Genomic DNA, 15,777 nt, shown 5'->3' with positions numbered 1-15,777 from the left:
TAATTCAACTTAAAACCAAGTTTTCTTTTTGAAAAAGTTAAATCTAACAAAGAACGACAAACAAAAAGACTTGATATAACCCGAGTAATTTTCATAACTAGTGAAAAATCTTATAAAAAAACAATAGAGTCTAATCTCCAATTAAATAAAATCCTAAAGGATAAGATTGAGAAAATATGAACTTAAAAAAACAAATAAACCTGAGTGAATCTTCTTAACCTTGATTTATCTTCTAAATTTGCAGTCCGTTAAATCATAGACCCAACTTAATCAAGAAGCTCAATTTAATGTTGAAGGCTGAAATAAAAAATAAAACATCAATTTAAAAGATTTGTCAAAGTTAAAAAAAAAATAAAGGAGGATGAAATCAATGTTGAAGAATGAAATTAAAAAAAAAACATCAATTTAAAATACTTACCAAAGTTTTTAAAAAAAATCAATTGAAAGAACATGGACTAAATCAGAAAAAAAAACAGATTGAAAGACTACCATAAAATTTTGAAAGATCAAACATGAAAACCAAGAAAAAAAAACAAAAAGCAAATCGATGCCAAACAGGAGAAAATCACGCACACAAAAAAATAGAGGCAAGGTAAGGAAAACCATATTGATAGTACAAATAAACCCCTAGAGGCAGCGTAAAATTTTTTTAATATAAAAATAATATAGTTATTTTACTGTATTGTTAAATGTAAAATATAAAAAAAGCTTATGATCTAACTTCATTTTTTTTTATTAGAGGGAAATTAAGTAATTATATTGCATTAGGAGAAGAACAAGATGCTATTAATCAAATCTAAAATGACAAATACTCAATGTTAAAAGACCCAATTATCCTTCAAAGACAACTTTTTTTTGTCCATAACTAAAATGTTTTTGATTGGTCCAAGTGTAAAAAAAACCAACAAATTTAGTACAGTTGATTGGTTGCTATTATATTAGGAAAAAAAAAACAAGAATTAGAAGATAATCACAGATTCAAATCTCGCAAGAGAGATGATTGTTCAATATTATTATGCATGGAGGGTGAGGCCATGGATGATTTCTTATGGTTCAAAGGGAGCCCATGGTGTCTACCAAGCTTCATCAGCAATAATGATTTCAAATCAAGAAATGAAAATTAGTTGCTTTTACCAACTGGAGTGATAGCAATCGCCGAGGAGTAATGTTGAACAAGGAATGATTGATTGGCTGTTACGGAACTGGCAGGGAAGAAAACCTCGAATGATTAGAATTTATTGCAAAGTAAAATTATTTGTTCCCTTTTTTCTTGCCCACGTTACGATCAAGTGTGAGATTTGAAGAAATGATTTTGGTCTCCGAGAAGAGAAATTTGATCCATCTGAAATGCTGTTTGTAAGGTGATAAGCCGTTAGGCTGTCAACCTCTTTCTTGTCTCCGATTGGGGACAGATTCCAGCTTGCTTCCACCACCCACACCAAGTGTTTTATCTGGCCTACCGCCAAAGATTCTAAAACCATGGCCCTATCTCTCTCCCTCTCTATCTTCAATGGAGATTCCGTCTATCTAATTCCCTCCATGAATATAGAATGGCCCACTGCAACACTAGACTCCATACACACAGAGAAGCTTGGATCTGAGGTCACGAGACCCCACTATTCTTCTATATGTACAAGGAAGCTTGTAGGCCATGGTTATACAGTTGTTTCAGTGGGCTCTGAAAACGATGTGAACAGCCTTTGAGATTCATCGAACTTCCACGCATCAAGGTGGAAATGTTCTGCATCGGAGTGATTGATGGAGTTCCGTGATGTCATTCACGCGCAAAGAATAAAACACAATTATGCCGGAATTTCTACAATTATATTAGATACATAATAACTTATTTAAGTGTATCGTCGACCACGATATTTTAATTCTCTATATATTAAAAGAATTATTAATGATTTGATATAATATTTAATTTCAGTAATCAGTTTCTCAATATAATTAATATTTTTTAATAAATAATATTTACATTTAACATTAAATCATGAAATATTTTTACTATTTTAAATTATATTTATTCTCTACATAATAATTATTGATTGTTTAAATAAGATTTGAAATTCTTTTCAAATCTCATTTTACCTTAGCCAAGAATTTCTCAGTCATTACTATTTAAAAACAAATAAAGCAGGTTTTCTAATTCACTTCAAGTGATGAATTCTCTCATAATCACTCAAATACCTTAATATAATTTATAATATATCCAATGTCTGTAATTTATTATGGTTTTTTCAATTATTTAAACAATTTTTATGGTTTTTTCAAAGAGATTATTATTATTATTATATTATTAATTAAGATTTATGATTTATTAAATCAGAATTTTCTCCTAAATTTAAAGACACATGAAATCTCAACTTTTTATCATTTGCTATAAACTACTTTGGAAAGAAAGAAAGAAAGAAAGAAAGAAAGAAAGAAAGAGATTTATTGTAAATATATCAGTTCAGATTCGTGGAAGGTTTAATAAGATTGGAGTGGAGAAAGATTTGGTTTCAATATACAAATTAAAATCAATCTAAGAATATTTTAATGGCTATCATTAAAAAATAATAAAAATAAAAATATAATATAGGAAGTGTATGGTACAAGATGTTAGGCTAAAATTTCCCTCAATATCATATATGGGTTGGTAATATTGCACTTTCGACTACTAATACTTTATGGGTTTTGTGTGGGTCTTGCGTGGACTCAATTATCAATACTCTCGCGTGGAATTCCTATATTGCATTCAAGCTGTAATTGCAAGAAGGTTCCAATGAGTTGAAGGGCAGAGCTTCCTTTATATATATATATATATATATATATATATATATATATATATATATATAATTGCCGGGTAATTTCAGTTGTTGAAAATAAAAAAAAAAAATAAAAAAAAATCGCCATTTGTTTCCAAGCAGCACTAACTATATTAGGTATCCTTTGCACTTTGTCAAAAGGTTGGCCTCGTACAATATGTCAAATGTGGGCACTAGCTCATTAAGTTCATGGTCTTATGATCCATGGAACAATGGCAACAACACCTACCCCCTCGGATGCATGTGAATTTATTACAACATAGCTGGGGGCAAGAGTTAGAAAGTGCCTATTTTTGTACATTTCTCTTTGTGGGCACAAAAAACCTTAGATTTCAACTTTCTCAATTAGTTAGTAACCAACAACAAATGAATTTTTTTTTTTTGTCATTCTAAAATAAGAGTAAGAGGTACAAGATAATATATTTCATTAATTATCTCTATATTGTTCTTTTTTTTGTCTGGAGACAATAATTAGACACTACTTGTTTAGTGGTGAATTCCGAAGTCGGATTACAAGAATGTATTGTTTTCATGAGTTTTTCTAATTTCAACCTCGATAATCTCTCTTATCTCTCAAAGAAAAAGAAAACGGGCAACAATTTTGGACATTCGAGCGAGCAACGAGAGGCATGGCTAAGCAATCCAACTATGAGTAAGAAGGAGCTTTTAATTACATGTAAAAAGGAATTAGTTCCAGCTAAGTGCCTTAGTAATTTGTTTCATTGTTTGTGGAAGTGCTTGTCTGCATTAATTTAGTGACATTAATGCCTATTTTATGAAGCACAATAGGAATCTTTTGGTTTCAAATCTATTTCAAGTGCAAAGCAATACTTACCATTGCTTCTAGTAATGATCCATATATAATAATCACAATGGACGAATGTGGACCCAAATTCAACTCGAATCACGAAAGAATATGGGTTGCGGGTGACCTGTTTTTGGCTTGCATTGATGCCTGTACCTTCAAGAACAAACAACGAATTTGGAAGCATTCAGAGAAGATAAAATTAACTCGAACCCCAAAAATATCTTGAAATCAAGATATCAAATTTATATTCAAAATGGAAGGCAAGATCCTCAATCTATCATGCATATTCTCTGTATATCCATCCTCAATCACTTTGGTTTACGATGGGAAACAAAACACTTGAGAGTAAAAAATATACCGAGAGAGAGTTGAGAAACCAAAAGACTAAGAAATCACTGTAATATTTTATGGCATCGTGTTGGGATCCAAATATTGGAAGATAATGTCATATTTCTTGAGTCTTGCCCTTTGGAAGATCGATATTGTGATATTAAGAATTGACAAGAAACAAAGAAGTGGTCACCGGCTCCGGCTGCCGCTATCATGGGGTCTAGCTCTTAATTATCAATTAGAATTGATAACATTTTTTCCCCCGATCCCTCTTTTTAAAAAATGAAAATAACCCAAAAGAAAAAAAAAAGAAATTGAGAAGGAATATAAGATTAATTAATGTACTATGTAGGGATACTTGATTTGATTTTTAAAGATATTTTGAAAACCCAGATTGATAAGAATTGAGAAGAAACCTTCTAATTCTGTTTAGTCCACTAAGCTTAATTATTAACAAATACAGGCTACAAAAAAAAAAAAGCGGTCACGGGCTCCGGCTGCTATCATGGGGTCTAGCTCTTAATTATCAATTAGAGTTGATCATAACATTTTTTTTTCCGATCCCTCTTTTTTTAAAATGAAAATAACCCAAAATAAAAAAAAAAGAAATTGAGAAGGAATATAAGATTAATTAATACTTGATACGATTTTTAAAAATATTTTGAAAACCCAGAGTGACCTGGTATAAATCCTTGATCACAGAACAGCGAGTATAAATGGAGGTGCTTGAGTGGTAGATGACAAGACTGCCCTTAATTTGTTCATTATGTGTCAACTTCGTATTAGCCGGTTTCCCTTTCATTATTGGATCCTGCCTAATCAGAGAAATTAATCAGACTTAATGCAACAGTAGACTTTTTTTTTAATGACAATTGGTGACGTGTAAGGATTGCTAATCTGTCGATCAATCTCCGATAGCTTATAAATATGGCCAAGGTAATGATCTTTGCTTTATAAATTTACGGAGAACATAATTGAGAAGGCAAAATATGGCCACTCCCGTTTCCTCCGTCCCCCTCACCATGAAGTGTTTCTTGTATGCTTATTTTCTCTGTCTATGCCTTCTCTCCTCTTCGGAGAAGGGCTATGCCCTTGAAGGAAGGAAAGTTGCTGAAAGCCACCATAGCCATTCCATCGAAGTGAGCTCTCTACTTCCATCAGCTAGCTGCAAACATTCCACCAAAGGTTATTTACATTAAACTCATTACTCAAATATCTCTATCAATCTTTACAGTATTTGAGTTTTCACCACCACCACCACCACAATATTCTCTTGATGTTGCTCCTCCTCCTCTGTTGGGTCACCGAATATTACTGTAGCTAAGAGTTATACCTCCGTGCTAATGTCTCGTATATTTCATTTTTAGGCCATGCTAGTTCTTGATTGAGGAGGGTACATCTTGTTTTTTGTCATCTAAAACAATACTTCTTCCATGTATTCTTTATGCTTTGCAATGGGAGATTTAGCCATAATTTTCTTCCTTGACAGTGCATAAAGTTTTCACACAGTTCCCTAATAAATTGCGAAAAACGCTTTCTGGTAAACACACATACAATTGAACGTGACAAATTAGGTTTGGCCCAGTAAAAGTATGTAGACAATTAATCATGAAAATTAGACCGAGGCCCCTCCACTTCCAAAAAGCAGAAGCATATATATAGTAGTCTTGGAGTCATCATCCAATGTCAAAAATCAGCACTTACCAACCACGGCATATTATATTTTTGCAATGGCCACAGAAACATTTTGCTTCATCGAAAAGATAAAAATAATCATAGTTGTTAAACCAGATCCGATGATTTGTTCAATCAAGACTCCAGATCATCTTCTCAGCTATGATAAATGTTAACAAGCTTATACATGGATTGCAGGGATTTGGTTGAATCACACTGTAAACCAATCCTAGCAAGCTTCAACTCGACAAATTAATGATGAGACTAAGCTTGGAGTTAATCCTTGCATGATCACAATATTAAGATAAACTAATATCAAGTTGGTTTTATTTATTTATTTCGCATATCTTATTTTTCTGTATATATTCCAGCTGAATCTTGTCCGTGGCACGTTGAAATTATTGACCTTTGAATCACTTTGTCTGTAAACAAGTCAAGTACTAGTCTACTGGCGCAATAACTAAATTAATTAATTCAAGTTGCAAGTTCATATCATATATACACTCATATATATATAATTTATTTTGGGTGCCTTGCATTTTTTTTCCCATTTTAATTAACAAGAAATCCTGTGTGGTCTAAGGTTTAAATTTACAATTTTAGTATCTCCTTTATATTACGTGTAAAATTATTTAGTCCCTATATTTTTTTTTATATTTTATTAGCTAGTTTTTTTCAAATACAAAAATATAGAGATTCAATATGAATGAATTAATTATTTAAAAAAAAAAATGATACCAAACTATAATATTTTACTCTTGCATTACCTTTCCCTTTTCCTCCGACATTAGGATGTGATCAGTTCTCACCAAAAAAACTCAAGCATGACACCCCAACAACTGGTTTTAAGCATACCGCCTGCGATTTGTTAGCTGCTAATTTCCCTTCCTTCTAGGGAACAATCTTTTTCTTTATCTATACTTATATTTTTAGGCAATCTTTTTCTCCTTTCTGCAAAATACTCGTGAAAGAGAGAGGATCTTTAAGAGAAACTCTGCATCTCTTTGTGCCATTGGTGGCCGTAGAGAGTATTCCTCGAAGGTTTTTAAGGATAGGTAGGATGTCCCTGCACAAATTAAATGAGAGGTAGAATGTCTCTCACGCAATGTTGTTTTCGTAGAAAGATTTATCAGTCTAAAACTGCTGTGTGGTGGCTATAACGCACTTGCAATTTGCACAAAAATGAAGTCCACTTCACCAGCAGCCTCGTTGAAAATAAAGGTTTCTGCAGTGTAATCATTTCATGTTCACTAGTTGTTCAACTTTTTTACTTCAATAACTGAATTTAAATTCAAAATTTCATAATTCTTTTTTATATGATGCCTTTCTCGTGTCTTTTTCAATGTTTTTAAAACACTTTAATTAATGGCTGTTTGGTTCGGTAAGTTGTAATTCATTAATTTATGACTTGATCTTGACTTCTATTCGGAATAAATCAGATGAGAGTTAAATAAGATGGGTCAATTCTTGTCCAAGTTAGAGTATTGATTTGATTAAAATTTAATTTAATTTTTATTTTTTTAAAAAAATTATTTTATAATAAAATCTTGAAACGAAACTGTTTTGAATTGAATCAAATTAGCCTGTCTAATTGTAACTCTAGTCTTGAAATAAAACTGTTTTGAATTAAATTAAATTAAATAAATTTATCTAACTCATAACTCGGGTCTTTTAAGGTCTTCTAATGAGTTGAGTTTAATAACTTTACTTTAAAAACTAACATTAATGAAGTCTTAAAAAAAAAACATTAAAATCTACTCATAAATCGGATTTTCAAGCAGTGACAAATAAAATGCTACTCAAATATTGGTGGATTGTGAATTATTAAAATAATTCAAAGTAAATAGTTTCAAGATTATATAAGAATATAATCTCATCATTTGTTGTTGTTGAATTTCAGTTCTCAGCAACAACGACAACAAGGCATCTCTCAAGGTAGTCCACAAGCATGGGCCTTGCTCTAAGCTAAGCCAAGACGAGGCAAGTGCTGCTCCAACACACACTGAGATCCTCCTTCAAGACCAGTCCAGGGTCAAGTCAATTCACTCTAGGCTCTCAAATTCCAAGACCTCAGGTGGCAAAGATGTGAAGGTGACTGATTCAACCACCATCCCAGCCAAGGACGGCAGCACAGTTGGTTCAGGCAATTATATTGTGACTGTGGGACTTGGCACACCCAAGAAGGATCTCTCTCTGATTTTCGACACTGGCAGTGACATTACCTGGACACAATGCCAGCCATGTGCAAGGTCTTGCTATAAACAAAAGGAGCAGATATTTGATCCAAGTCAATCAACATCATACACCAACATTTCATGCTCCTCATCAATCTGCAATTCACTTACTTCTGCAACAGGTGATGATATAAGAGCATTTAATCTAGAGAGTTTCTACAATATCTGTGTTTTGCACACAACAACAATGACTATGCCCTCAAGACTACCGGATCTGTTTTTGTATTCAAATTCAATGGTCTAGATGAATACTGGCACCGGTGCCCTCAAAACACAGACATCATATATAGACTCACCCTTTAAAGCGTCCAAAATGTTGTGATGATTATTTAATTTATAATCTTGTTATATACTTGCAGGCAATACTCCTAGCTGTGCTTCCTCAACATGTGTCTATGGCATCCAATATGGGGACTCCTCGTTTTCGGTAGGATTCTTCGGCACAGAAAAGCTAACCTTAACATCTACTGATGCGTTCAACAATATCTACTTTGGTTGTGGCCAAAACAACCAAGGTCTCTTTGGTGGCTCGGCGGGACTACTTGGCCTAGGTCGTGACAAGCTATCTCTAGTGTCACAAACTGCCCAAAAATACAACAAGATCTTCTCCTATTGTCTCCCATCTTCCTCTAGCTCAACCGGATTCCTAACTTTTGGTGGCTCGGCTTCAAAGAATGCTAAATTCACACCACTTTCAACAATATCTGCTGGCCCCTCCTTTTATGGCCTAGACTTTACAGGAATAAGCGTTGGTGGGAAAAAACTAGCAATCTCTGCATCAGTTTTCTCAACTGCTGGTGCTATCATAGATTCAGGGACTGTCATTACAAGGTTGCCACCAGCAGCCTACTCTGCGCTTCGCGCCTCATTCAGGAATTTGATGTCCAAGTATCCGATGGCAAAGGCACTATCGATACTTGACACATGCTATGATTTTAGCAGTTATACCACCATCTCAGTGCCTAAGATTGGTTTTTCCTTTAGCAGCGGGATTGAGGTAGATATTGATGCGACAGGGATTTTATACGCGAGTAGCATATCCCAAGTGTGCTTGGCATTTGCTGGAAATAGTGATGCAACTGACGTGTTCATTTTCGGAAATGTTCAGCAAAAAACACTAGAAGTGTTCTATGATGGCTCGGCCGGGAAAGTTGGATTTGCTCCAGGGGGTTGTAGCTGATTAATCTTAAGCCAGCTCTCATGGTAGATATTGTACGAGTAAAAATTTGAACCTTAAATACTGTTGGCGTTAGCAGAGGGAAATGCCCAAGGCATTGATGATGAATAATAGCAGAAGACTCATGCATAAGTGAATTGTGTAACGAAAGGAATTAAGTCTTATAGTGGCCTGTAGTGGATAAATAAAAGTGAAAAATATAAATTAAGTCTTTGATGAACAAAGTTCAAATCTCACCGCTATATTCACTCCACTATATAATATTATAAATAATATCTTAAAATCTCACTTAACAGGTAAGTTTTTGGCTTGAAATGATTTTTTATTATAATCACAGTTCAATTCCAATCCGTGATGGACCTCTGTCTATGAGCTGAAGGCTCGTTAGTTCATGAAGTGCCTTTGAGAAACAAGTTAAATCGCAGAAGCAAGAGGAAAGATCCAAACCCAAGTTACTGAAACTGGCTAAAGATATTCTTATATCCTACACGTAAGAAACAGCAGAGACCTCCACAGTGCAAACTCGAAATGTTAAAATTTCAAAATCATCACATTAGTTGTAATTTGAAAGGAAATTTAAAGGACATAAAACACAGTTCCCATCTGATAAATATACCAATACCATGATATAATTGCTCTCTCAAGTAGTAAAATAAATGAACATGGAGACTAGAAGAGTGCTTTTCAATGCCATAATACAGGAGTCCAAGTTTTTTTATACAACCAAAAACTCTATCAAGAAGGAATGCCAGAACCCTTTTGTTGTTTCCAGAGCATGCACAGGAATCTGTGAAGAAACTTGACCGTCATTCTTCTGGCACACCAATCTAGGAGAGAAATAAATACCACCTGAACCTTCAAGTCCCCAGAGTGCACTATATAAACACAGGGACTCGTATTTCTGAAGCAGCGGAGAGTCTTTCATTGCTGAAAACAAAGTTATTGCAGAACAAAATGTCTGGAAACAACAAATCATCTGGAACAAGCGGAGCTGGAGCAGGAAAAGCTCCTTCTAGTGGTGGCACTAGCTCAGGGTCTACCAAGGGCGGTGGGTCAATGAAAGCTCCTGGTCAGGATTTTCGCACATCCAGGGATGGTTTTGAGAAAAACCCTGCTGGATATTTCCGTGATTTGCACAAGAAGTAGAAATTTCGAAGTCCAAAGAATAAATAAAATGCTGGTTTTGTTGTTTTTGGCCTTTCATTGGTAATGAAAATTAAAATGCTACACTTGCTGCAGTTATTTCTGATGCCCTGTCTCTTTTTTGTTCTTTATTTTTTTTTTCTATCTTGATCATCTTACTTTTTTTTTCTTTTAATTTCTTCAAAAAATATTTGATCATAGAAAACATATAAGCAATATATACACATTTTTTTTATGTTTAGTTTTTTTTTTAATCCGATCCGTAGATGTTACTATAAAACTAGTACTTTATATACAATCTTCCATAGAATTGTTTGCTGACGAATTTCATCAAGGTTAGGAGGCCTGCGGCTTGGATTAAGCCGGCTATTGGGCCACTGAAATGGAATAGATATGGGTCCTCTTTCGGGAAGCCTGAAAGATCAGGTATTTGTGGAGTGTCGAGGGATCGTGATGTGAATTTGTTTTTAATTTCTCGAACTTCAAAAGCAGTATAGCAGTTTTTATTATATTTTTTACATCTGACCGGTTCAAAATCTAGATTTTAAATTTTGATCGGGTCGTTCAGGTTAATTTTTTTATTAAATTAAAATGATGTTATTTTAGTAAAAAAAACAAAAATTAATAGATTGCAACCAGGTTTTTAATAGATCGTCGAGTTTTTTCTTCCCCTATTTTTTCTTTAACTCACCTCGGTTCCAGCCACGAGTTGGCTAGGTCCCGAGTCGACTCGCCGTGTCGGGCTAGATTTTAAAACTATAATTTCTAACATTATTTGTGTCTAGAGAGATGAAAATAGTATAGCATCAAACTAGTTTTACTCAACCGTGTTATATTACGAGTCAAACAAATATTTTTATAAATTAACAAAAATTATTCAAGTTATGGATAACTTTAACTAAGTACAAAGAGATGCTAGTTTAGCTTTAGTTTTATCTTTAAACTTTGTAATTAAACATCGGAGAGTCATTTTTTTTATTGGCTCTAATGTTCCTTTTCTTTTAATAAAGACTCCATTTTCATCTTAAAAATATAAAAACTACATTTTCCCACAATAATAAAATATATAATAAAAAAACTATCGTTGAAATCCATTGAAACTCCAAACAAAAATAAAAATAAAAATCCAAAACTTAAACAAACATGTTGTGCCAAGCACTAATCTGCACAAGTCCACAAGCATATAATCAATGTAAAGGAACACTTTAACATTTTTTTTTAAAAAAAAAGCAACATTTTTTTTAATAATAATTGTGAGATTTTTTTTTATTTTTTTTCTCTCTCCTCTTCTCATTTTAATTTGTGAAGAAAAAGTAAAGAAAAAGTAAAGATGAATAAAAATACCCCAAAGCACATTGAAGTTTCGACACCATTAGTACTATAAAACAAATTTTAATAAAATGAATGTAATGTTACTAAGGATAGTCACTGACAGTGACCCGAGTGAATCATATTTGTTGTTAAAAACAAATGAGTCATCCATTATCTTTTAACAGCAAGTGTAATACACTCAAATCACAGTTAATGACCTTCTTAAAATAATTAGATTTGTGTGTTTTTATTGAAGCTTTGATATGTTTTTAAAGTTTTTTTTTTCTCTTTTCATGTGTTTAATTTTTTTAAAATGTTGCTATTTGTAATAATAACAAACTTAAATTTAGTATTTATTAATCATAACATATACATGTTATATCACAAATTGCTTTTCAAACTAAGTTATTTGTTAATATTTTTTTAAAAAGTGCTAATTAACAAGATATTTGCGCAAATCTCACTTCCTTCTGGTCGTGGACCTCGTGGTGGTGTATAGGTCGGAATTAAAAGGAAAATGGTTCCCGGAAACAGAAAAGAATGCAACAAATTATAGAGCACCAGCTATTCATCTCTTTCTTTCGATTTTTCCTTTGGATGGAAGAAAAACCAGCCATGAATTCTCATAGCTCATGATGGGTACAACTAAAAAAGATCCCACTTTGAGCTAAATTGTAAAAAGCTTCTTGAGCTTGATTGAAAATACAAATCTTTGATGTTTCATCTTAAATATCATGGTTTTCTTAATATGTCTCTCTATTAGAGTATTATCGAGAAATTTAAGAGAAAAAAAACCCTTAAAAATCATTTCAATTCTTTTTCTCTAGCAGTGAATATATTTTATTAAGTTGGTAGAGGAAAAGAAAGGGAAATGGTAGGATTTCTATGGGGTTTTTTCTTCAATTTCTCTGGTAACAGGCTGCATTCAAAAAATCATATTGTTTAGTATAAAGATCAGAGATTTTTTAGTTCAAGAGGTATTTGTTTTTTTGCTTGAGTTGAGAGAGGGGATTTTTTTTTTTATTTTAGCCTTAATTTCACTTGAAGTTAAAAAATTTATGCAGTATTTCACTTTTTGGCAAATGAAATGAACAGAGGAAAAGACGAAACATGACTGGACAGGATATTTCTTTAGCAAGCTTTGGTCAATCATATGTGGCCGTAGGCTTGTGAATGGTGGTCAGGTAGCCTGCGGATGAGTTGAATTAATTGTTAATTTAGCATGTAAGATTAAATTGTTTTTGTGTTTAAGATTGTTTAAAAAAAATTGAAATTTTTTATTTTTTTATTTTATGTTTTTAGTTAGTTTTGATATCAAAAATAAATTTTAAAAAATAAAAAAAATATTTCAATATATTTTTTTTAAAAAAATATTTTAAAAAACAATCTTTATCATAATATCAAATCAAAAAAGCTATTAATTGAATTAAAAAAAATATTACATCTTTAACTCCATTGAATACATTAATGAAAACATAGTGATTGAGTTGAGGAAACGTGATCAATCACCCCAAATAGAATTGGTGGCATTAATTGTTCATCCAGCAGAATTGGTGGCATTGCTAGGAGGTCAGAAGTGTACGTAGTGCTATCTTCTTCACTTTACTTTTCATGATGGTTAAAAAGAGAACACACCCATGTAGACATTCTCTGAGGAAAAAAAAAATCGATCTTGTTTTGATAATAAAAAAATGAACATCTGTTTTCTACGTACTATTTATTTATTTACTTAACAAATGTACATATTTACTTTTTTTGAATACCAATTTCTATTGTTTTTAGAGAATATTAATTTTAATAAAATTAAAAGGTTTGTTAGTGAATGTTTTAAGAGAACCACAAAACGAAAATATAAAATCAAACCATTTTATTGATATATTATAATTTAGAGCTAGTGCTCCAAGATTTTTTTTTCCCATTTTAGTCACAGCCACCGGGAGCAAACCCAATCCTTTCCTTCGCACCATCAAAGACTACTGTGTAAGTCTTTTGCTGAAAATTCCCAAAGATTGAAACTTTGTCATCCAATTCCGCAAATGCCAAGCAGTACACCTTGCTCCCTGGAACCTGCCACATGATACCCGAAACATCGATATCCATCTCTACGCCACCTTCGAAGAACACACTAATCGAAGGTATTACAACCGTGCTATAATTACTGAAGTCATAGCATGTGTCTAGAAAGATATCTAGGTCCAACAAAGGATAACCTTTCAACATTTCTCGGAACACTGACCTCAGTGTCGAGTATGCCTTCGGAGGCAGCCGAGTGAACACTGTACCAGAGTCGATGGTGCTAGCAATCTTAAAAGCCGATGCATCTATCAATAGTTTACGGCCTCCAACACTAATTCCAGTCATTTTGATGTCGTAGTCCGAATATGGTGCGGTTTTAGATACTGGGGAGAATCTGACATCATTCGGCACTTTGCCGCCGAAAGTAAGATGACCAGTTGAGCCAGGAGTTGACGGTATACAATAAGAGAAGAGTTTGTTGTATATATTAGCAGTTTGTGATGCAAAAGATATACGCTCGCGGTTTAGTCCCATTATACCAGATTCTCCACTTGAATGACCAGATACTTGATCGCTGCATCCAATCAAAATGTTCTTGAAGTCGTACTTTAAATGGCTAAAGGATATTGTTTCGGTGGCCCAAGTTCCTGTGGAGGTGCTGTTGTCTACATATGCAGTTTTGTAGGTGCACTTCGAAGAGGAGCATCCTGTATCCGCAACATTGAAAATACATGTCTTGAAATTTTATTTTTTTTAAGGTTTAATTTATCTCATTTTTGTGTCAATAATATTGTTAATCAGCCAATTAAAACTTTTAATGCATGTCAAAATAATAATATTTACCTTGCCCCATTGATTGGCATTGCTTTGAGGAACATGGAAGGCCTTTGAATGAAGCTGACTTTGTTGGATCGAACACAGGTACTTTTGGATAGCAAACCTTGCATGGCTTACATTGAGTCCAAATGAGACCACTGCCTGTGTCAAATACAAGTGGCATTTCCTTCTTGGGCGTGCCCATTCCAACGTTGACAATATAGTCACTTGCACTGATTTTGGATAGACCATAGAACGGGACACTACTCTTCATTTGCTCAACACTGCTGCTCAAGTTCAATGAACGCCGGACCTGAATAATTGAGTCCACTCGAAGTTTGTCTCGACGGAGGATTTCGTTGTAGGATGATGCTGGAGCAGTTGATGTTCTGTGTGGATTGCATGGACCGAACCTGTGTACTAATTTTAGGGATGATGAACCTTCGTTGAGAGCTGAAACACAAAGCAATTACCTTAAGAACATATCAAGGGCAATCCTCTCTCTCTACAATGTCCTTCACAGTCCCAAACAAAATGCGAACAATTTCTTCAAAAATAGTAGTGAGAAGAAGAAGGTCATGTGCTTAATTTTTTAATCAAGAACTATAATACCTTTGGAAGATTCCTTGCAGACTTCTGATGATGGGAGAGAATTGATTTTGAGAGTATGAAAATATGCTCTCGTTCCTTCATCGGCATTGTCCTTCAAAGAGTTACAAGGGGAAAGAAGAAGAAAACCATAAATCACAAAAGAAAGTAGTGATTTAGAAGACATGGGAGCGCCAATGCGAGACAAATATTCTTCTCTTAAACAATTATTATGCTTCTCTCGAGGCAGGCACAGCTATTTATACATGCACAACGAGTTAATTATAACCTAGATAATATAGTTTTTTTAAATAAATGATGATCAAATTATCTCGATGTGCACAAATTAATTTGATTAAACATGAAATATTTTTTTTTATCAAGTAGAAATATATATATGGTTGTTGATCTTGACACTTGGCTACGACCTTTTTAATTTTAGAGCCTATTTGTTTTTATATGTAAAAAATTCAAATTAATATAATTTTAACTTTTTCAGATCATTTTGATAGGTTGATGTCAAAAATAATTTTAAAAAATAATATTATTTTGATACATTTCCGAATAAAAAGCAACTAATACCACACTTCCACATATCCTTTTAATTTAATGCATGTTTTATTGGATTATCTTTGTTTAGCAGTGTTTAAAATTTTAATAAATATTACTTTTGAAAATATTTTTATTTAGAGAAAGATAACCAACACCATCATGTGGCATGTCCGCGCTTAACAGTTAGCATGAGTCAAATTGAAATTATTTTTGAAACTTTATAGGTTGTTTAAGTTTTTAAATTGAAATAATTTTTTTAATATAATTTATAGTTTGTATCTTACCATTTATTTTTTTAAATTAAGTTAATAATAAAAA

General features: G+C 33.0%; 2 protein-coding genes across 2 annotated transcripts; one reads left to right on the top strand and one right to left on the bottom strand.

Moving 5' to 3' along the window:
• The first annotated feature begins 4,894 nt into the window (after positions 1–4,894).
• On the top strand, positions 4,895–9,257 carry LOC133674414 (aspartyl protease family protein At5g10770-like). Its single transcript, XM_062095501.1, has 3 exons — positions 4,895–5,133; positions 7,523–7,978; positions 8,216–9,257. The coding sequence occupies exons 1-3, from the start codon at positions 4,938–4,940 to the stop codon at positions 9,034–9,036; spliced, it is 1,473 nt and encodes a 490-aa protein (XP_061951485.1). The 5' UTR covers positions 4,895–4,937; the 3' UTR covers positions 9,037–9,257.
• A 4,080-nt stretch (positions 9,258–13,337) lies between these two features.
• LOC133674334 (aspartyl protease family protein At5g10770-like) lies at positions 13,338–15,144 on the bottom strand. Its single transcript, XM_062095378.1, has 3 exons — positions 14,932–15,144; positions 14,347–14,772; positions 13,338–14,210 (listed from the first exon to the last, which is right to left on the bottom strand). The coding sequence occupies exons 1-3, from the start codon at positions 15,092–15,094 to the stop codon at positions 13,408–13,410; spliced, it is 1,392 nt and encodes a 463-aa protein (XP_061951362.1). The 5' UTR covers positions 15,095–15,144; the 3' UTR covers positions 13,338–13,407.
• Positions 15,145–15,777: the final 633 nt, after the last annotated feature.

The sequence above is a fragment of the Populus nigra genome, chromosome 15 (genome assembly GCF_951802175.1).
Source record: "Populus nigra chromosome 15, ddPopNigr1.1, whole genome shotgun sequence".
NCBI classification, from domain to species: Eukaryota; Viridiplantae; Streptophyta; class Magnoliopsida; order Malpighiales; family Salicaceae; genus Populus; species Populus nigra.
This window is presented reverse-complemented; position numbering and strand designations above follow the sequence as displayed.

Coding starts and splice junctions, on each gene's coding strand:
- LOC133674414 (XM_062095501.1), top strand. CDS start 4,938: ATGGCCACTCCCGTTTCCTCCGTCCCCCTCACCATGAAGTGTTTCTTG. Junction 5,134..7,522: donor CTGCAAACATTCCACCAAAG/GTTATTTACATT, acceptor GTTGAATTTCAG/TTCTCAGCAACAACGACAAC. Junction 7,979..8,215: donor TTCACTTACTTCTGCAACAG/GTGATGATATAA, acceptor ATATACTTGCAG/GCAATACTCCTAGCTGTGCT.
- LOC133674334 (XM_062095378.1), bottom strand. CDS start 15,094: ATGTCTTCTAAATCACTACTTTCTTTTGTGATTTATGGTTTTCTTCTT. Junction 14,773..14,931: donor CTGCAAGGAATCTTCCAAAG/GTATTATAGTTC, acceptor TTTGTGTTTCAG/CTCTCAACGAAGGTTCATCA. Junction 14,211..14,346: donor ATGCCAATCAATGGGGCAAG/GTAAATATTATT, acceptor TTGCGGATACAG/GATGCTCCTCTTCGAAGTGC.